At 39.0% G+C, this 23170-nt stretch overlaps 1 protein-coding gene across 1 annotated transcript in view; it reads right to left on the reverse strand.

The window, feature by feature from the left end:
• The window catches only part of LOC126291988 (zinc finger FYVE domain-containing protein 1-like), a 97881-nt gene extending 85434 nt beyond the window's left edge, over nt 1-12447 (reverse strand). The window contains exons 1-3 of the mRNA XM_049985761.1: nt 11258-12447; nt 2443-2727; nt 840-1068 (exon numbers count right to left, since the gene is read on the reverse strand). Of these exons, the coding sequence (XP_049841718.1) occupies nt 840-1068; nt 2443-2727; nt 11258-11524 (781 nt within the window). The 5' untranslated portion in view covers nt 11525-12447. The remainder of the gene's footprint in view (nt 1-839; nt 1069-2442; nt 2728-11257) is intronic.
• Between the last annotated feature and the right edge of the window lie 10723 nt (nt 12448-23170).

Below are 23170 nucleotides of genomic sequence, written 5' to 3' on the forward strand. Positions count from 1 at the left end.
GATAAATAGTTTGGACAAGAAGAGAATAGAAGCTTTTGAAATGTGGTGCTACAGAAGAATGCTGAAGATTAGATGGGTAGATCACATAACTAATGAGGAGGTATTGAATAGAATTGGGGAGAAGAGAAATTTGTGGCACAACGTGACTAGAAGAAGGGATCAGTTGGTAGAACATATTCGGAGGCATAAAGGGACCATCAGTTTAGTATTGGGAGGGCAGCATGGAGGGTAAAAATCGTAGAGGGAAACCAAGAGATGAATACACTAAGCAGATTCAGAAGGATGTAGGTTGCAATAAATACTGGGAGATGATGAAGCTTGCATAGAACTGAGTAGCATGGAGAGCTGCTTCAAACCAGTCTCAGGGCTGAAGACCACAACAACAACAACAACAACAACAACAACAAAAAATAAATTTGGTAGTATCAAAATTATGTGACATAAATTATCTTATCTTTTGATTACAGTGACATAGAAGATGAAATTTTTTACACTATCAAGGGACCATATGCCTTAGTATGTGACAAATTTCAGCTTGGAACATCTATCCATTTCGGAGAAGAAGGAATCTTAACAGTCAATGAGACAGACGGATGGAGAAACAGACAGATAGACAACAAAGAGATTCTACAAGGGTACCATATTTACCGATAGACGTATGAAACACTAAAATGTGTTGACATCAGCTTTACCTTTTTGTTTTTACTGAAAAATCTACTTAACATAGTACTCTTATTTGCTTATACAAGTAACTAAATGTTGCCTATTTCTGAGCACATCTCTTGTCTCACCAGCACTAAGGGGACGATAATTGAGTATTACAGAATTCTGAAACTCACTCTGCTGCAGGGGCCTGGTGTGTCGAGTTTCATGGAAGATGATGACAGACGGTCCCAGGGAGGGCATCGACGCTCCCCCCAGGGCGCGCAGCTTCCCACTGACCGCCTGGAGGGCAGCGGAAAAGTGCTGCGAGTAGGCACGCGATGCGGAGCCCAGGAAGACTAGCATGTCGCGGTGCAGGCGCTCGGCCCGTGTCCGGAAGATCACAACGTCCGAGACAGCCAACACCTGTGGAGAACCACGATTTGCCTCAACAGTACACACTGCTCACTACATGTATGTAATTAAATTTCGTGACAATGCTCCTAGTCTGGTCAAACTTCAAAATGGACATTTAATTTGTGTATGAATTTACTTTTAGAACGAGAAAACATTGGTCAAAAACACATTACTCTGACGGACTACTGTCACTACTTACTTAACTGGCAGTCCCAGCATACTCATATTTCTAACAAGTTCACACCACTGCTGCAACAATTTTATATGATAGCCTCCTAATAAGAAATCTCTTCACCCTGTGCGATCACACTTTATTACTATATGTGGCTAGTGACTAGTTCACTCATTCACACATTGTATTTCATAAATATCACAAAGGAGGAGGGTCTTCATTAAATAATTCTTATTCCACGCTTCTGCAGAAGAAATATTTTTTTGACCTCAGAAGATTGTTTCAGATGATTACACAATGAATTCAATATTTGCAGAGTATACTAACAATCCAGTCAGTATGTCAACACGATGAGAGCCACTTCCAAGTACAAATACAGAACTGAGTATTTCTGGTTAATTTACTCGCGTAGTTAATCTGCATCTGCATGCCTAGGAACTTTAAATGTGGAATTCCACATAGTGTATGCAACTCATCACTGCTTATAGCATCTGTTACGTAATTTTTATTTGTTCTGTATTACACACGCTGTTTGCTTTGAACCAGTTGTAAGCCTGTTGCATTAGTCTCATTTGCTATTTCACTAAGTAGTACAGATACAGTACAATATAAAGATGGCTTGGGACCAGGGACTAAAAAATGTCAATAATGATTGAAGCAACACAGTGAGTTAGTATAGGGCTAATAAGTCATTTGTCCAAGGTTAATTTTGCTCTGATCTATGAATTGTCAGTTACTACAGTGATGAACGTATATATTAACAAAGAGGAGACAGGACAGGACAGGACAGACTGATTTGTTGAAAGAGCCATTGTGTTTTGTGTTGGATTTGAGAGTGAAATGATGTTTATACCAAAGCATAATTAGTAACTGGTGCTCCTGGAAGCTAGAAGAAGAAGAAGAAGATCAAGTACAGATAGTTCTCAGGTTAGTAATTAACATACACAAACCTAGGATCCAATCAATTTACATCCAAAGTTAAGCATTTAAAATACCAAGTAATTCTGCGTATTTTATGAAGAAGTTCAGTCTCTTGGTGATATTCATTGGTTTGCTTTTCCAATTAAATAATTTGAAAATCTCAAACTTGATTTTTGGTACTGTCAAACAATGATTTTTATTGTGTCAAGCAATCAGATGGTTGCATTAGACTACTACACTGTAAAAGTTTGATTTAAAAAAGTACGAGAAAACATAAAATGTCATCATACCTTAAGGAGGAGTCGTGTTCTCCTATTTTCATCCATGCCTGATCCTCCCAGCAGCCCCTCCGTATCGAGGCAGATGGCTGTGCCGGAAGGCTCTAGAGCTGCCCACACCCCCATCGTGCAGGAGTCCTGTCCTTCCGACGTCCGAAATGCTTCCCGACCACAGAAGAAGGTGTGATTTAGCGTGTGAGATTTGCCATCTCCGGCATTTCCAAGGACAGACACTACCTTCAGTCTTGCCTGAGGACCACAACCTAACCTGCCGGCCAACTGTTCAGCGGACGTCACCTAACAGACAATTTTTGCAATGAAAAACAATCTGAGCAGACACGGCATACAATAAAAAAAGGAAATATCTTAACAGAGAAAGTTCGAAAACAAACATGAAAATTAATTGCAATAAGACTAAAGTATTTATAAACAAATACAAAATGCAAAATCAAATTTTTAGATGAAACCTCCAAGGCTTTCAAGATCAAAACTTATGTAAGACAAGGAGATAGACTGTGCCCACTGTTCAATTGTGTAGTGCAAAAGTTAATCAGGGAAAATAAGAAAAAATAATTTTAAGAAATCATAGCTGGGAGAAAAAGGAATAATCAGAGAACTAATTGATGGGCTTCTGAAGGTGACCTTGCTATTTTAGCTGAATCTATACACGATGCAATAATGCTGATGAATTTCCTGCAAGAGAGCTACGAAAGTAAGACTATGTATAGCTTCTGGAAGAAATAAACAGAGTATGACAGATGCGAAGGAGCACCCGAAATACATGGACACTGATTATGGAAGAATAAAAATGGCTACAAAATTTAAATATATAACCAAATGCTTTGGAGAAAGAAGCTAACTTACCAAGGGCAAGGAAAACGGAAGTGGTGTCTCGATTCACAGAAAACCTGTATAACAAGAAATTTTTATGCATAAATAAAATAAAATGCAAATATAGTGTGACTAGGGCCATCCATTGGGTAGACCATTCGCCGGGTGCAAGTCTTTCAATTTGATGCCACTTTGCTGACTTGCGCATCTATGGGGATGAAATGATGACGATTAGGACAACACAACACCAGTCCCTGAGTGGAGAAATCTCTGACCCAGCCGGGAATGAAACCCGGGCCCTTACGACTGTCAGTCTGTCGCACTGACCACTCAGCTAGTGAGAGCGTATGCATAAATGCTAAATTCTGACACTATGACACTGTCTTCAGACCAGAATGCCTTTATGCTGTAGAATGACTTTATGCTGCAGAATGCCTTTTGTTACAGACAGACAATTAGATGTAATAGAAAAGGAAAAAAAGGACAATAATTAGGGAAATCTTGTGACCAAAATATGACAAAGGAAAATGGCTATTCAAAAGTAATAAAGAAATTTCTGGAAGAACTGAACAAATATTAGACACAATGAGGAAGACAAGAGTTGTGTTCTATGGAAAAAAGAATTTTTAATTTTCCTTGAGAGAAACCCAAAAAGCATCAATGACATAGGTCAAAGACATTAAAACAGAAAACGGAAATAACAGAGGAAGAAATACAAGAAAGAAAACGTTCAGGGCAAAAGTAAAAAGTTTCATGGGCTTCCAGCATAAAACAAAGGAAGAGTCTAATCCTATATGGGCAGGAGAAAGAAAGAGAGGAGAGAAAAAAGAAGACATAATTATTTTATGTGGTCCTGAGTAGGAAAAAATAAAGGTGTGATCAACACATTGAAATGAAGATAGTACAAATTACCAATGGGGCCTTGGAACCCTTTGATGAGGTTTTGTACTTGAAGTTGTGCACAATGACTGGACTAACAGAGAGAGAGAGAGAGAGAGAGAGAGAGAGAGAGAGAGAGAGAGAGAGAGAGAGAGAGGAAAAAAAAGACACTAAAAAAAGGCTGAAAATGTTTTTTATTAAATAAATAAGATTTTCAAAACCAAGCTTGTCATGTGTCTGAAAACGAAAATGTATCAACAATGGATCTTTCAAGTTTTATATGTGGAACTAAGATCTTTTTGTGAATATCTAAGCCAGTTTTATGCACAGTGTTTTGCAGTTACCTATTTTCATTCATTGTCTGAAATCATCCTTCCCATTGTTTGTATGTTGATTTTATGTGTAATCTAGTTCGTTTATTTTTCAGTTACTTTACTTTTTCCTGATTTGTTTCTTAAATCTTCTACTGCAATTTGTAGCTTCCTCATATCTTCCTTGTTACCACAGTCTATCTAATTTTTTCTTTATGATGATGTAAATAAAATAGAAAGAAACTTCCACATGGGAAAAATATATTAAAAACAAAGATTCCAAGACTTACCAAGCGGGAAAGCGCCGGCGGACAGGCACAATGAACAAAACACACAAACACACACACAGAATTACTAGCTTTCGCAACCGATGGTTGCTTCTTCAGGAAGGAGAGGGAAAGACGAAAGGAAGTGCGTTTTAAGGGAGAGGGTAAGGAGTCAAGGAGTCATTCCAATCCCGGGAGCGGAAAGACTTCCCTTAGGGGGAAAAAAAGGACAGATGTACACACACACACACACACACACACACACACACACACACACAAGCAGACATATTTAAAGGCAAAGAGTAAGGGCAGAGATGTCAGTTGAGGCGGAGGTACAGAGGCAAAGAGGTTGTTGAAAGACAGGTGAGGTATGAGCGGCGGCAACTTGAAATTAGCGGAGGTTGAGGCCTGGTGGATATCGAGAAGAGAGGATATACTGAAGGGCGAGTTCCTATCTCCGGAGTTCGGATAGGTTGGTGTTGGTGGGAAGTATCCAGATAACTCGCACGGTGTAACACTGTGCCAAGATGTGGTGGCCGTGCACTAAGGCACGTTTAGCCACAGAGTGATCCTCATTACCAACAAACACTGTCTGCCTGTGTCCATTCATGCGAATGGACAGTTTGTTGCTGGTCATTCCCACATAGAAAGCGTCACAGTGCAGGCAGGTCAGTTGGTAAATCACGTGGGTGCTTTCACACGTGGCTCTCCCTTTGATCGTGTACACCTTCCGGGTTACAGGACTGGAGTAGGTGGTGGTGGGAGGGTGCATAGGACAGGTTTTACACCGGGGGCGGTTGCAAGGGTAGGAACCAGAGGGTAGGGAAGGTGGTTTGGGGATTTCATAGGGATGAACCAAGAGGTTACGAAGGTTAGGTGGAGTGGGGAGGATTTCATGAAGGACGGATCTCATTTCGGGACAGGATTTTAGGAAGTCGTATCCCTGCTGGAGAGCCACATTCAAGGTCTGATCCAGTCCCGGGAAGTATTCTGTCACAAGTGGGGCACTTTTGGGGTTCTTCTGTGAGGGGTTCTGGGTTTGAGGGGATGACGAAGTGGCTCTGGTTATCTGCTTCTGTACCAGGTCGGGAGGGTAGTTGCGGGATGCGAAAGCTGTTTTCAGGTTGTTGGTGTAATGGTCGAGGGATTCAGGACTGGAGCAGATTCATTTGGCATGAAGCCTAGGCTGTAGGGAAGGGACCGTTTGATATGGAATGGGTGGCAGCTGTCATAATGGAGGTACTGTTGCTTGTTGGTGGGTTTGATGTGGACGGATGTGTGAAGCTGGCCATTGGACAGATGGAGGTCAACGTCTAGGAAAGTGGCATGGGATTTGGAGTAGGACCAGGGGCCCCTACAAAACCTTTCACCTGACTCCATCAAACTCCTGACCCCACAGACACCTCGCACTCCTACCTTCTACCTACTTCCTAAAATTCACAAACCCAAACATCCTTGCCGCCCCATTGTAGCTGGTTACCAAGCCCCCACAGAACGTATCTCTGCCTACGTAGATCAACACCTTCAACCCATTACATGCAGTCTCCCATGTTTTGTTCATTGTGCCTGTCTGCCGGCGCTTTCCTGCTTGGTAAGTCTTGGAATCTTTGTTTTTAATATAATTTTTTCTTTATAGTTTTATAATTTCTCTGTCATTCTACCGATCATTCTGTTTACTGTGGTCCTGTTTTCAACACCCAAAAACTGAGATGCATTTCTTCCTGATTTCACTCATTAATAGTTCCATTTCTATGTACGATGCTTCATTAGAAACTAGTTTCCAGTGTCCAATTTTTGGGTATTTTTTGCTTAGGCATGTTCTGCTCATCATTGTTTCTATCTTGAAGAATATGTCTATTTCAGCAGTGTTAGTTTTTCGAAAATGGCCTCAATCAAATATGTTATTTCTGGCTGTGTAAGTGTTTTTAGATTTAATTTTGCAGCTGGTCATAGGTCTTTTTTGTTGTATGTATTTTGTTGATATATTGTATTTTCATCAGTTTGTTTATTCTGTTACACCACATGTGTTTCAAATTGAAATCATATGTTATGATATCGCCAAAATATTTAAATTTTATTACAAATTAACAATGCAGTCCCACGGCTATGTCACTAATTTTTGTACTTTGGCGTCTGTAGACAATGACTTGATCTACATTTACATACATGCTCCACAAACCACTATATGGTGCACAATGGAAGGTATCTTGTACCATTGCTTGTCATTCCCTTTACTATTCCACTCACCCAAGGAATGAAGCAAAAATGGCTGACTGTACGCCTATGTATGAGCCCTAATTTCTCTTATCTTGATTTCATGGTCCTTGCATGAAATGTATACTGGCGACAGTAGAATCATTCTATGTTCAGCTGCAGATGGCAGCTCTGTAAATTTTCTCCGTTGTTTCACAAAAAGAAAGTTCATCTTCACTCCACGGATTCTCATTTGAGTTCATAGAGTATTTCCATAATACTCTCATGCTGACTGATCCCAAAGGTAACAAATCTAGCAGCATACCTCTGAATTGCTCTGGTATCTTCCTTTAATCCGGTCTGATGATGAACCCAAACACTACAGCAGTACTAACGAATGGGTCACACTCATGTACTATATGTAGTCTCATTTATTGATCAACTACACTTTACTAGAATTCTCACAATAAAGCAAAGTTGACCATTCAATCTTTCCTACTACCGACCTTACATGTTCATTCCACTTCATATCTCTTAATGATGTTGCTGTACCAAGCATGAAACTAGTCATACTGTATTAGAACAATAAATGATTTCTTTTTTGTTACATTTTTATACATTTAGAGCAAGCTGCCATTCATCACGCCAAATAGAAATTCTATTTAAGTCATCCTGTATCCTCACAGAGCTATTCGACATCAACATGTTCCCACACATTATAGTGTCATCAGCAAACAGTCATAGATTGCTGCTCATCCAGTCTGTCATATCATTTATATAAATAACGAGAGCAGTCCTGTAACAATCCCCTTGGGTACTCCACAAAACACATTTTTTTGTGATGAACAAACACCATCCAGTACAACAAACAGCTATATTGCTTAATAAGTCTACGAACCACTCACACACCTGAGAACCCACTCTTGTATGTTTGAACCTTCATTAACCAGCCACAGTGGGGTATCACGATTTCTGAAAATCTAGGAATATGGAATCTGCCTACTGGTCTTCATCTGTGCTTTGCGTGGAAAGAAGGGAAATTCACATGCATGATGCTTTCTAAATCCATGCCAATTTGTGGGCAGAAGTTTCGCTTTCTCAAGGAAGTTTATTATATTAAAACTCAGAATAATCTCAGAATTTCACAAAAAACCAATGTTACAGGTACTGGATGGAGAGAACAGCAAAAATAGATTGAAGTTGTTGCACTAAACTTAGTAGGTTCATCAAAAATTAATTTTAAATTTAAATATATGGTATATTAGTATAAAAGCCATTCAAAAACTGACGGTCGCTTATTGAGCAATGAAGAAATTCTTGCTGGAAATTTCTAGAGACACACGGGAAAACAAGCAAGTGACTCAGGGAATACAATGGATTGGAAGGCATATTATTTATTGTATTGAAAGCAGAATTAAGATGGGTGGTATATGTGATGAGCTAAATGGATGGTAGATGGGCTTCTTTTCTAAACTTTAAGAGATAAGGAAATTTCTAAACTACCAGAACGAGATTTTCACTCTGCAGCAGAGTGTGCGCTGATATGAAACTTCCTGGCAGATTAAAACTGTGTGCCCAACTGAGACTGGAACTCGGGACCTTTGCCTTTCGCAGGCAGGTGCTCTACCATCTGAGCTACCGAAGCACGACTCACGCCTGGTCCTCAAGCTTTACTTCTGCCAGTATCTCTTCTCCCACCTTCCAAACTTTACAGAAGCTCTCCTGCGAACCATGCAGAACTAGCACTCCTGAAAGAAAGGATATTACGGAGACATGGCTTAGTCACAGCCTGGGGGATGTTTCCAGAATGGTTTTGTGATATCAAGAGCTGCAGTCTGGTTATAGTTTTGAGGTGGTGTTGGTTTTTATTTTGTGGTATTGGCAATTTCTGTTGAGCTATGTAGGTGTAGGGAAGTGACAGATTCCTGTGGATATTGTGAGTGTAGTGGAATGTGGGAATTTTGTGTTTCTTGTCGTCATTTTGTGTGTTTAAATTAAGTTTGTTCCCACCCAAAAACTCCCAATTTCCCATGATGATCCTGTTAGTTTGATTATATTTTTGGAGGGAGATGTGTTTCTCGTTGTTAGATGTTGTGTTTATGTAATGACGTCATAGGTGTCATACTGGAGACATTGAGAATGGTTATTTCCTTTATATTGGTGACGTCATGGGTCAAAGCAGATGTGTGGAATCGGATGCTTCTGTAATCTTTTATGATCTGCATCAATAATTAACTTATTATGATCTTTATTAAATGGTATGGCAAACTGCAGTTATGTAATGTCAGTAATGCTGTATTAACCTTAGGGTCATAACAGTCACTAGCTATACTATTTCTGTGAGTTCTATTGGAAAATTTGATACAAAAACAAAATTAAGCAATTGTTTTTCTTCCTCAGGTAACGATATGTCATACTCTTCTGCTGCGTGAATGAGAAAAATTAGACAAATTTAAGAAGAGGGAAACTACAAAAAGTACAAATAAAACAAACACCACACAAAATGAATGTAGGGAAAAAAGGGGAATGAATATACCAGAGCAAAGACAAACTTTATTTCCTTGCAAGAAACAAAGTTCTATTGGTAAAGGCACAGCCAGTGCATGAAAACCTCTACCAAATTCAGCACAAAAGGATGTCTGTGTGGGTAAAGAACTGTTTGAAAGTTATGCTGGCAACATTTTATTCTCTGTAAAACCAATTAAAATTTCTGAGACAGATATAGAAGGGAACAAACTCATGAATTGAGAACCTGTTTTTAAACAAGCACCTAATATAAAAAATACATACCACCTTTCTTAAAAATAAACTGAAATTTATTGGTTGTCAAAGCCTAGTGATACGGGGGAAGATCAACTCAAAAAAGGGCAGATTTCCTAAAAAAATTATTGTATTTGGGAAATACAATATCTGCATTTCCCTCGATTCTCTCAATTATGTTATGTGAGCGACATACACATTATACAATTCTGTTTATTTCACATGGACTTAAAATAAAACTATTTAATTAATCTGTATTTCATTGTGACTGTGTAGGGAAAAAAAGCTTTATGTCTAAAGATTATTCAAGAGCAGAAATACTTTATTATCTTTGAGAAGAGATTTCATACATATTTTTTCTGTTACCTGAGTGCAAGTTTTGTTTTTTTAATACTATTCAGGATGTGGTACAAGTAAACTACACAAAATACAAAGTAAAATTAATCAAACCTGATCAGTAATAAGGTTATTTCACTGAAGCCTTGCATTTACTTCATTTAAGTTTATTCACAATTAAAAAGACAAATGTGAAACTATCAACCAATAGTATGAGTGGCAGTGGAATGATCCAGGTGTACATGATACTGGTGTACATGAAAGGGAGGCAGCAGCATAATGGGCAAGCAATAAATGAGGGAAAATACTTCATGAATAGTGTCAAACACTTAAATGTCACACACTAAACTACAAACAAAATATTGTTTTACTCACATTCATACAAATATGGTAAGGACAGTTCTGGTAGGACATAAATAATTTAGGAGTAAAGGAGACACCATACACACTTCATTCTGACAAAGCTGGCAATATGTTCCTCACAAGTTGTCTTACAATTACCAATACTCCACAATGTGATGAATTTTATGCCACATGTTTTAACTGCTGGCTGATACAAACAAGGACTTTGATAAATAATGTAATGCACCTTCAGTGTTACATTAAACACTTATGTTTTTTTATATATTCTGTAGACAAAACAATCCAAGAAGGGACAAATTCTTCAAGGCTTGTGTCATTCCTAGGAACATTTTTCCTCATTTCTGATTCACCCTGTACATGAATACATAGAACATAGTATATAAGCCTACTATTATCATTAGCAACAGAAGACATACAAACATTCACTACTGTACATAATATAAAAAATTAGCATCATTTTACTTTTATTTCTTTCTACTTATTGTAAAAAGAGTACTATCTGACAGGAGTGGCACTATGAGGTATTTGATAAACAACTATCCATTGTGCTATATTCAATAAATAATGATTTCTTTACACTCTCTCTCTCTCTCTCTCTCTCTCTCTCTCTCTCTCTCTCTCTCTCTCTCTCTCTTTCCACATACCTCCTGAATAACTGTAAGTCTACTGTAGACACATCACATGACCACATTTCTGTCTAGCTGGGCCAAGTGATGAAATGAGAAAACAAAAAGAGGATGCTACAAATTACAGACACACTCACAAATTGATTGCCAGGAACATGCTTAAGAAACAAGGCAAACACTTCTAACAGAAACTGAAGTGGTATCTTCAGTTTTGTATTTAAACAGTTCTTTTTTAAATAACGTAACTCAACATAACTCTCACCTGAAGATTTTCTTGGTCGTCGATGAGCAGGAAGCTGCTTCCGTTTGTGGCATTATCGTCGTTCTGCGATCCTAATTTTAAGCTCGTAAACTGATTTGTGATGGTGACGCCGTCTGTTCCGGGGTGATACAGTTTTATGCTATCGTGGTTAACCGTGTTTCCCACTACCTGAGTTTCAGAGAGACTGTCATAAGACTGCATGATGGCCGGTAGCGGGCCTCGCCTTCCCTGTCGCGCCATCGACGGCTTATTTACAAACACATCCATGTGCCACCGTCAAAAACAATAGGCGGCTTGGCGTGCAAGGACTGTAACTTGCACAACAGAATTCCTGGCACGGAACCAGCCGCACCAAGACACTTTCACTAGTGACGACACCTCTTGGTACTAACGCCACTAACTGACCACTTCTGAAGCACCATTGAGTTTCACGTCTTTGTGAACTGTCTAAAGCGCAGTAGCCGTAAGTTCCACCTTATCAAATATTACTTTTATGTTGCGCAATAATTTGTCGCTAGTACCCTGTCACCTCGCGATTAAGCATCTTTAGATTGGTTTGGATACTTATGAAACTTCTGGTCACGACAGGCTAAACACTATCTTCAAATTAATTTAATAATCAAATTTCTTTATTTGCGACTTGTGTCCGATCATGTGTTTTTGAATAACTGTGGCGAGAAAAAGAAAAATAACACGGTGTTTCAGGTCGACATGAAAATCGACGTAGTAGTGGATACACAACGATATAAATCGCAATTTTTGTATTAAGTGTTTTAAATGAGAAGCTAAGTGTGTACGTGAGAATAATAAAAGGTGAAATAAGACGAACTGATGTTTTCTGCAATATTGAAGCTTGTGAACTACTTTCAAGTGAAAATACACCCATTACCAATACAGAAATGTGAGAATCTCAGGGCTCTCTTTGTACTGATGTGACATCATCAACTTATCTGTTGCGAACGTATTTCGCATTTGATGGACATGTCTGCTTAAGTTCAGGAATACAAAAAAATATGGAATTTGCCTTTAGTTATTTGAAGCTCATATTCAACGAAATGCTAAATATATTTCCCTAATCAAAGGAAGCTTTTCCAACAGATAATGTAAACCAGCAGAAAGAAGCCTGTGTCATGCCTGTGGATCATTCATGAGATGCTAACAAGAATTTTCGAGCTGTCAGCCAATCCAATCGGCATTTCCGCTCTCGCGCTATGGCGCCAAATCGAGCAATCGAATTCACTGATCGAGATGTGATTACACAACAGGTCTTGTCGTCGCGAATAGTTAAGCATGCAGTTTCGTTACGTTTTTTTGAATCTGACAATATTAATTGAATGACAATTGTCCACAAACATTTATATATACTTACGAATATCTTTTGAGACTTTATTTAATGACCAACTAAAAAAATGAAAATGATCATATTTATGATCGTATTTACGGCTGAGATATACACAATAAAGTAAATCTGGTGAAGGTGCAAAGGCGAGCTGGACGGCCACAGATCGACCCTTTAATGACATCCTCTAGATCAGGTAACTACGTGTAAACGAACGTCAGGGCATTCCATTAGGAAAACTTCGCGTATTTGGAGATAACGTTGTATGCGGAGGTAAATAATGCATTATTTTATGGTATCCTCTGCTTATTTGGTTTGTTTTGTTGTAGGGCGCAAAAACAACTAAGGTCACACGCGCCCATACCAGAACTTTAGGACACTAACACGGAAAAGGAGTTAAAAGCGACTACACGTCAGCCCAATCGATGGAAGGAGAGAGAGCTAGCAACAAGGACTTCCTTATGGAGGGAGGTCCACAAAATACGCTGTACATGCAAGAGAGGTCCAACACTAATGATTAAATGTCCTTCGCCATATTGCTACGACGAATAAAAAGTAAAGCCGGGTTCAACAAAAGCGTCGCCACAGTGAGTGTCATACTGCAATCGCATTGCAGCTAGATGTGTGAACTCGGAGTTTTTAGTGGCGCAACTTAAGAGACGCAACTTTCGTCTTACCACAAAAAGTTCAGCTTGGTTGTACTTTGTTGTTCCACTTTCCTACCATCACAGAGCCCTGGCGACAGTACTGCGAAACACGCGCATTCTGTCGCCGTTATCGTGCAGTAATTGCTGCTCTACTCCATTCGATGTGTGTTGGGGCTTATGGGCGCTCAACATCGAGGTCATCAGCGCCCTTACTCCATTCGATTTCGATATGATTTTGTTTTATTTCTGAAAAAAAGTGAAAACAGTGGTCGGCAGGTGCACTTTCACAGCTTTTAGAACTACAAGAATATCAGCTTATGTGTGATATTACCGGCCGGGGTGGCCGAGCCGTGCTAGGCGCTACAGTCTGGAACCACGCGACCACTACGGTCGCAGGTTCGAATCCTGAGTCGGGCATGGATGTGTGTGATGTCCTTAGGTTAGTTAGGTTTAAGTAGTTCTAAGTTCTAGGGGACTGATGACCTCAGAAGTAAAGTCCCATAGTGCTCAGAGCCATTTGAACCATTTTTTTGTGATATTCTCCAGCAGTGTGTGTGTGTGTGTGTGTGTGTGTGTGTGTGTGTGCGCGCGCGCCTGTGTGTGTGTGCGTGTGTGTGTGTGTATGTGTGTGTGTGAGCAATATTTACAAACCAGTGACATATCCCACGAAGGAATAAATAAATAAAGTTAATAAATGTAACCAAAAGGGCGAGTTGTATGAAGTTCGTAATTTGTGAGGCCAAGCATTGTATAAATTGTGGATTATATGCAGGAAATAGCTCCAGAGTGCGATGTGACAGCTGTTAAACTAAATATTAATAATTCGAAATACCTATATCAACGCATATAGTAAGATTCTGAAACTTTGGAAGAATGGTGTGTCTGCAGGTGATATTTACACGCCAGCTGTTAGTTTTCCATTGCAGGCAGCACTTTCATCTCTGAGTGCTATTTGTTTTATGAATGTGTTCGTTTCCCTTGACTTATCACTGTCCAAAATCTATTTTCGGGTCCAACATTTGGGTTTGTCTTCCTTGCATTTTACTCATGTCACAGCCCTAAGGCCATAAACTGCCCTATAACATTCATAAAGTCTCGTCTGCATCTATGTAGAATTTGTTGCATCCTGTGTGAACGGAAGCTCATGATATCACTACAACAAGCCATAAGCTGTGGCGCCACATCAGACGTCTGTGTGAACCAGGCTTAAAACGCATCGACAGTTGGCGCGCCGTTCGTTGTAACGGGCGAAACTCAGACGGAAAACATACATAAGAACGTAAATGGTTAAAAAAAAAAAAAAGATTTTCGGTCAGGGAATGGCCAACAGTCAAATGTCACAACTTAGCAATTGGGGATGGCTAAAACGACAATGCCCAGTACGCAACCTAGCTAAAATGTTTCACAAGCTGCGACACAGTCGCGAATACAAAGTCTGCTATATGTAATTTACCTACTGTATTTTCATCATACTATGGTTCTTACGTAAATGAAGAATACATCTAAAGACCACAGCAGCGACATCTATCACGCATCTAGGCAAGCATATTTCTGGTAGTTACTGCACTTCAGTATGTTTGTTCAGTAACTCCAGTTGCAAAATGACTGTGTGGACGATGCGACCTATTTTACACGATATTTTAGCTCTACATGTCGCTGCTTTGCTGAGTGTATTTGTATGTTTCGACGATGCCATTGTGGCTTTGTCACATTAGGACATGGTGTATAACAAGTATGTCTTACCTTATTTTATCTGTACATTCCCAGTTTGTATCAGAGTATATCATGATAGGAAATATTGTATTATTTTCAAAGACAGACTGCCCACTATATGTATATTTTTATAATGTAGATCTGAAGATGGCCATTACTGACTGAAACTGGTCATTGTCGAAGGGCTTTATGTTGCGATCAAAGGCTGGAATAGAAAACATTTGACTAGCTAAAATGATCTCCTCGTGTCGATAGGGCCAAGAGAGGGTTGTCCAAACCACTAGGAGAGGTTTTATCCCCAGGAGCTTGTTCCCATGATGGGAAGACCAGTAGTGATGCCGAAGTGACACCATCTGCTCATAGACAGTAACACAGAGATCACTGGAAGGAATAAAAGGACTAGAGGGCTGAGGTAGGAGGACTGCAGCCTTGGCAGCAGTGTAAGCAGCCTCCATTTCCCATCAGACCGATGTGATCAGGAACCCACATAAACATCACAGTGTCTCCTTCAAGAGTGAGCAAGTGGATGCTTTCTTGGACCTGTCGCACTAAGGGATGGACTGTGTACAGCACACAAAGGCTGAAGGGCACTGAGAGAATTGGAGCAGATGACTCAATTGAAAAGCCTGCATCGCTGGATGTACTGCATGGCCTGATACAGGGCGAAGAGCTCTGATATAAATACTGAGCAGTGTTCCAGAAGCCAATACCGAAAATCGTCAGCCCCAATTACGTAGGCACACCCGACTTCACGATCAGACTGAAAGCCATCAGTGTTCACAAAGGAACTTCCACTAAGTTCTATGCAAAGGTCGAGATAATGGGCTGTTCTGCCAGGCTATTAAAACCCCAGAGCACATTCCCAGTAATATCCCATATATGTTCCCCATGGAAGGGGGAAAAGAATAGCAGAAGAATAGACATACAGCACGGAGAGGGAAGAGGTGGTACAAAGGCTAGGGCCCTGTGGTAGCCAAGCACAAACTCATCAAAGAGTGGGAGCCCCCTGCGAGGGCCCTCTAGTTGTGTTATGATCACACTTTCTCCATATCATTTCAAAAACGTTTGCTTCGCCTTGCTTATGTTGAGGTAGATTAGAATTTAATGTCCCGTTGACAGGAGGTCACTACAGAAGAAGTGTAAGCTCGGAATTGCAAGGATGGGGAAAGAAAAAGATCCTGCCCATGTCACAGGAACCTTTCCTGGCATTTGCATAGAGCAATTTTTGCTGCTCCAGTGTATGTTGAATTTGCTCAACATCTTTAGATGTGTTAACATTATATTCCAAGCAAGTGAAATTCAAAAGATAACTGAGGACAAATATCAGTTCATGTTGGCCAAGAGGAGTTAAATAAACACACAAAACTTTAATTTTTCATAAAAATTCAACTCTGACTTCGAACAGACAGCATGAAACACTAATATTCTTTGATTACAGTTCGGGTTTGATGAAATGTTATTATATAGAAAAATACACTTTTGCCGTGTTGTTTGCTAATTATTTGCGTTTTGAAGCGGATAAACCTGACTGGTTACCCAATCAATTTATTTTTAAATTTTACTCGATTTATAAATCGACATCTTAGTTATTTATTTATTTTAGTGTCATATAATTATGAATATGTTGTTTTATATATTTAGTATAGCACTTAATATCTTTGAAATTTTGAAATTCTTTGCTGGTTCAGTTTTTAACATTATGTGTAACGACATCTTTGTCAGTATTGCTAAGTAGTGGGGTTATAAAATGAAACCTAGACTGAAAAATAAACAACTGAAGGGTTCAGAGAGCTGTAGTCATAAGCCACACTGTAGTCGAAATTGAGATATTCACGCTATCACGTTCTTAACGATGCCTTCCTCATCTTGGATGGAAGAAGTTCTTTCTCCAACAGGAGGCAGGTGATAACATAGTGTAGTTCTATACTCTGCCACCTGGGGTGTTTTTCAGAAGATACATAGTCACAAGTCACATCAAAATGGCTGAATGCTCATGAACATCTGAAGGTGCTTCGCACATTCTAGGTGTAAATGAGCATTCTGATCCTTTTGACAGTGATGGTGATGAGTCTTGGTGTCCATCAAGCAACAGTACTAATTCAGAAGATGTTTCGGTAAGTATACAAAAATATTTTTTTCCTGGTGATGACTGATCATTGGCTTGTAACTTTGTTTCTTGTAGCATAGCTGTCACGATTGATCGTCGTCTTTTGCGTTAATGAGAAACTTTAGCCTAATTTTAATGACCACTAATTGCAGTAATAATATAGTTTTCATGGCTACAAACTTGTAAGAATATTTTTACTATCAGCGGCATATAATGATTTGTGTGGCTTGTGACTATATCTCATGGAAGTCCTGTGATTATTTTTCTGTTCATATTACAGCTTGAAATAAGTAGAGCAAATGAAGTGTCGTCCTAGAAACCAATCTCTCCAAGGAAAAGAAAGCGTAATATTGATCAGCAGGAAAAAATTAAGGCCAAACGCTTACGCAATGCCGGTCAGCAGTATGTGTCTTCAAAAACCAACAAGACAGCAGCTATGGGAAGTCCCTGTAGTTGTTCAAGTACGTGCTATACGAAACTATTCGGAGAAGAAGAAAATATTTTCCACTTGTTTCGGGAGATAGGAAACTTTAATGCCCAGAATACTTATCTGGCATGTTGTATGAAAACGGCACCAAAAAAGCGCTGATGGATCAGTTTCATAAATTTACTTTACCTTGTTCTGCTTCACATTTCTTTCTTTCACAGCTCCCCCCAAAAAGACTAAAAAGCAATTTTCATCTAGAGCTGTGACATTTTCATACAATGTGGAAGTAAATGGAATGGAAGTCATAATGTGCAAGCAAGCTTTCCTCGGGGTTCGTGGCTTACAGAACTAAACAAGAAGAATGAGGAATTTGGAACAGCAAATGAAGTTGGATCATGCAGTTCCAAAAGAATATTGAAAAGATTTGTATATTACATTTTACTATATGATATCCATTTTAAGCTAATAAAATAATGTTGATGTATAATAATAACACGAAATAGTGTATCAACTCATGTAATCTTTTCTTTTAGGCAAACATGACAATCAACTACATAAATTTCAACATGAAGCTGTGGAAGTTGTCAGAGACTTTCTCAATGCTGTACCAAAATATAGCAGTCACTATAGCAGGCAGCAGAACCCCAAAAGAATATATTTTGGATGTGATCTCACAATTGCATTCTTATTTCGGGACAAATACTATGGGTAATGCAAGAAAAAGACTGCCACTACTGTATCACAAAGCAAATTCAGGGCAATTTTTGTGTCCGAATTTAACATAGGCTTCAAACAGTAGAAAAGCGACACCTGTTCAACATGTGATGCCTTTCTAACAACAACAAGTAACCCAAAATTATGTGCAGAAGACATTACACAAATGCAAAAAAACAATGTGAGTTGCATCTAAGAAAGGCTGATAGTGGGCCAAATATGATCATGTCTTTAACTTCTCTGGCTAAAGAGAATGTGAAAGAGCACAACATAATAGCAATGGACATGTAACAAATCTAACAGTTGGCCCAGCATTCTACTAGAGAAAGATATGGATGTGTGACTACAGTATCCATAATTGTGGGTCAAATAAGGGATAAATGTTTCTGTGACAGACAGAGGAAGGGGTTCAGATGAAGTTGGGAGCTGTTTATCAAAATACTTGAAGGTAACTAACACTCAAGACAAAAATCTCCACATAATTACAGATAACTGCAAGGGCCAGGCAAAGAATTGGTCTCTTATTGCCCTCGGAAGGACTCTCATTGCCATCGAAAGTTTTGAATCTGTGCAGCATTATTTTCCGATGGTAGGTCATACTGGACATCCTTGTGATCGTGATTTTGGCTGCATTTAAATTTATGCATGAAACAGACGTTTAATAGTATACACGTCAGATGAATGAGTGGAAGCAGTCAAATCTGCTAGTCCAAAAAATTTCGTTGTGACGAAAATGCACAGACAAGACTTCAGAAGCTTGTGTGATCTGAAGTCATTCATCTCGATAAACACTCTATTCAGATCTGGATATAACATTCGTTTTAGTAGAGCAACTCAGTTTAACTTTGAGCATAAAGACGCCTTCACATTAAGTGTGAAGCACTGCTCCTCAGATATAGGAACCTTCACATCAGTGGATCTACATAGCAAGAGGAAATGAAGACCTGCTGAACCAGGTCCATTTAAGTTGGCCATAAAATCTAGAAAGCCACTTCAAATTAATCATAAAACGATTGATGACATATTGCCTCTTATTGCATACATACCTGTAGCATGTCAAAGCTTGTTTTGGTCATGTGCTGGAAATAATGTGAATGATGATGATGTAAAAGAACTTCCTTGATTTCACATTTGCAGTGTAAAATAAGGTATTCGACTGGCTTATCTGTTATGTATGTGTGTATGTGAAAATGCAGAAATTGTTAAAATTTACTAGTTGTTATATAATTTTAAAAGTAAAACCTTAAAAACATATTTTGTGTTCCAAATTAATTTCAGGGACACACAGTCATGATCCATTTTCGATCATATCATAATTAAAATGACTCTCAAATTTATATTACATAACAGAAAGAAGATAGTGTATTTTACACAAGGTTTGCAATGTAGTAAAGTATAATTAAAAGCAAAAAGGAAGTGTCTATTTTGCCTTTTAATACTCCCACGAAACTTTAAAGTCGCTGTATCTCAAAATTAGATGAATGTGGCTTATGACTATATCTCTCCAACCCCTTCAATTGGTGAAACGAGTGGCAAAAAAGTATTTTTTTCCAGATAAAATACAAATTTTCTTACTGACTCATCTCTCTTTACCAGACCTGCCTTAATACTGTTTACTAAATAAAATCCCTGAGGTGAGTTAAGCTCTACAGACAGTGGATAACACATGGCTCTTTTATAATTTAGGCTTCACATGGACATAGGGCCAAATTGTACATGCCTGCATTCATATCCTGCTGCTAAACTAATTGCAAAAGATAATGCTTTAGTCTAATTATGTAAGCATTGGCATGTAATATGAATTTTTAAATAAAAACAAGTTGTAATGCAATTCGATAATAATAATAATAATAATAATAATAATAATAATAATAATGATAATGATAATGATAAAAGGGTTATATTGCATGAGATAACTGATGTAAATGACATTAACAGGTTTAAGTTGAGTGAACTGGCAATTTACTCAGTCATTAAAGGAATGAAAACATTAAAATGGATGTCTTGGAATAATTAGCTTAAGCCTGAAAATAAAATAATAATAGTATTCAATAGCAGAAAAGTTTGCTTCAGTGCATAATTAGAATGGTAGAAAAATTCTACAAATTTTAGTTAAACATCACCAATATGCAAGAAATAGAGTTCCATGTTGTTGAACAAAACACAAAAATTTTCTCCAGCTTGTAAATATGTAAAGTTCACTATGGTGAGCAACACATTAAAATTCACAAAATCATTAGTAGACTCCTACACTCTCTCCAGTACTAAATTCAAAATGGAACCAAAATGACTTGAAGTTCAATGTGTCACATCATTTTATGCTCACGATGCGTTTATGTTCTAGCCAGCTCTCTGAGTGTAAGTGCCACCTGGTTCGCAATTTTATTAAATAAGGATGGAAGATTTCTCTAGGCTGCTTGATGCCTAAAATCTATCACTTTTACAAGTCCAAAACTGCACTATCAACTAGCCAATGTTTAACCTAAAGTGCCAATCCATAAATGCTGATTGCCAGATGTTGAATGACCAGGGTCGACTGCTCACTCACTTTTAATCACTCAGTTTCTCATCGAAAATTTATAACTTATTTAAAATATACAAAATAAATCACTATTCAAAATATTTGTAAGCTACAAATATGACACATATGTTATATGAAAGGCCTTTCACTTTTGGTCTCCGTCAGACCACACAAATTACTCTGTACTTCAAGGTTTAAGCATAATCAATTAAAACATGAATTTTGTGCATTCACACTCGTTCCAAATAACAAAGAAAAAGTTGTTAAAACAAATAAAACAACATAGTTTGCCTGCTCAAGAGAAGCATCTTTTTAGGCAATATTCAGTGATGGTTACATGTACATTACCATTTGAGTTTCTTTAATATTGACTGAATTAATATATAATTAAACAAACTAAAAATTATATAATAAGCCAGACATATGTTACATGATTAAGTAGGGAGAGGTAAAAGGACTGCTATGCTGCATTTATTTACTATGTAACTGTGGACAATATGATGATCTGGCACAGTTACAGAATTTTAAAAAAATGTATGAAATACAAATAAATAAAATATGTGTAAATGTGTATGTGGCTTTCAGTGATTATAGCTATGTAGTTTCCTAGGCTATTATCCAGTACCTTGTTTTCTAGGTTGCATGAAACATTTAACAGTAATTAATTTTTAATGGTTTTTTGTAAGATTATTCATTTGCTGTGGTCTAAGTTGTGTAGACATCGGTTTATAGGGAAAATTTTTTAGGAATGTGTCGTTTATCTATAAAGGAGACCACATATAGAACACCGGTGGGACCCATTCTTGAGTAATGCTCCAGTGTTTGAGATCCCCAGTAGGTCAGATTAAAGGAAGACTTTAAAGCAGTTTAGGGGTGTGGTGTTAAGTTTGTTCCTGTGTTGGTTCAGTTGAAATACAAGTGCTATGAAAATGCTCCATGAATTCACATGTGTTTCCCTGGAGGAAATATGAAGTATTTTTTCTGAAACGCTATTGAGAAAATTTAGAGAAATGTCAATAGCAGCTGACTGCAGAACGACTGTACACTTGCCGACGTATATTTTACATAAGGACCGCGAAGTCAAGAGAAATTATGACTTGTGTGGAGGCTCATAGACATTTGTTTTCCCCTTGCAGCATTTGGGAGTGGAACAGGGAAGGGAGTGACTTGTAGTGGTATAAGGTACCCTCTGCCATGCTCCATGTGGTAACTCGTGGAGTATGTTTGTAGACATTGATGGAGATTAGAATGTGATTTCTGGATGGGATACCAACTGCGTAATCAATCCCTATAGACGAGTCATTATTGCATTGGCTACAGCCATCGATCTCAGGGAGGTCTTGCAGTTATCACTTGGACCGACAAGTAAGTTCGTTGACAAATAGCTAAGGCCACGTCCTATGTGAGCGACAGAAGCATCAGACAGCACACGACTGCTTCAGGCGACAAAACACAACTGCTGATATAACTTCAGAAATGTCCTAGGTTGGCGACATCGCAGGATATCGTGCACTATCACTGGCGACATTCCAATTTAAATGTGTCTGAGTTTTATGGCTACAGAAGGCAACCAGGCAAGCCCAGATACAGACCAATCAGCCTGCTGCCATTCATATCAAATATTTTCTAGCGTTGCTTCCTCTGGATCATGGGGTCCCAGGTTTAATTACTGGCTGGGTTGGGGATTTTTCTCTGCTTGGGGACTAGGTGTTTGTGTTGTCCTCATCATCTGATCATCAGCATCATTCATGACAGTGGCTGGATTGGACAGTGTAACAATATTGAACTGTGAAAAATTGGGACTTTGTACAGGTGCTGATGTTCGTGCCATTGAGCATCCCACAAACCAAACATCATCATCATCATCATCGAAGATTTTCGAACGCCTGTGCTTGAGAAGACTGCGCCGCCAAGGGAGAACGCCTGCTTCCAGATGAGCCGTTCGGGTTCCGCAAAGGACACTAGACACAGTAGCAGCTGCTGCAGCTTGTGAAGCAGACGATGTGGGTACTGCAGCGTCACGAGTACATAGGTGCTTCTGGACTGTGTGTGGCACAACTGCCTTCTGTACAAGTTGCTTGTGCTTGGGGTGCCAGTGTCGCACATCCGCCTGCTCCAATCGTATCTACAAGAACGCGCATTTCACGTGCGAGCCGATGGTACGTAAGCAGCATGTCCTATCTAAGTGGAAGTTCCACAGGGATTCATCCTGGGCTCCTAACTGTACTGCCTCTATACAGGTGATGTCCCAAAGACGCCGATGGCAATCCTGGCGCTTTATGCGGACGACACAGCGCTGTTCGCGAAGAGCATGAGCGCCCAACTACTGCGTCGCCGCCTGCAGCTCGCCTCTGACGAATTCGAAGTTTGGGCCAGCAAATGTTGGCTCAAATTCAACGCAAGCAAGAGCCCGGCGGTTATATTCATGTGGAAGAAGGTGCCAGC

This window comes from Schistocerca gregaria, chromosome 9, assembly GCF_023897955.1.
Source record: "Schistocerca gregaria isolate iqSchGreg1 chromosome 9, iqSchGreg1.2, whole genome shotgun sequence".
NCBI lineage: Eukaryota > Metazoa > Arthropoda > Insecta > Orthoptera > Acrididae > Schistocerca > Schistocerca gregaria.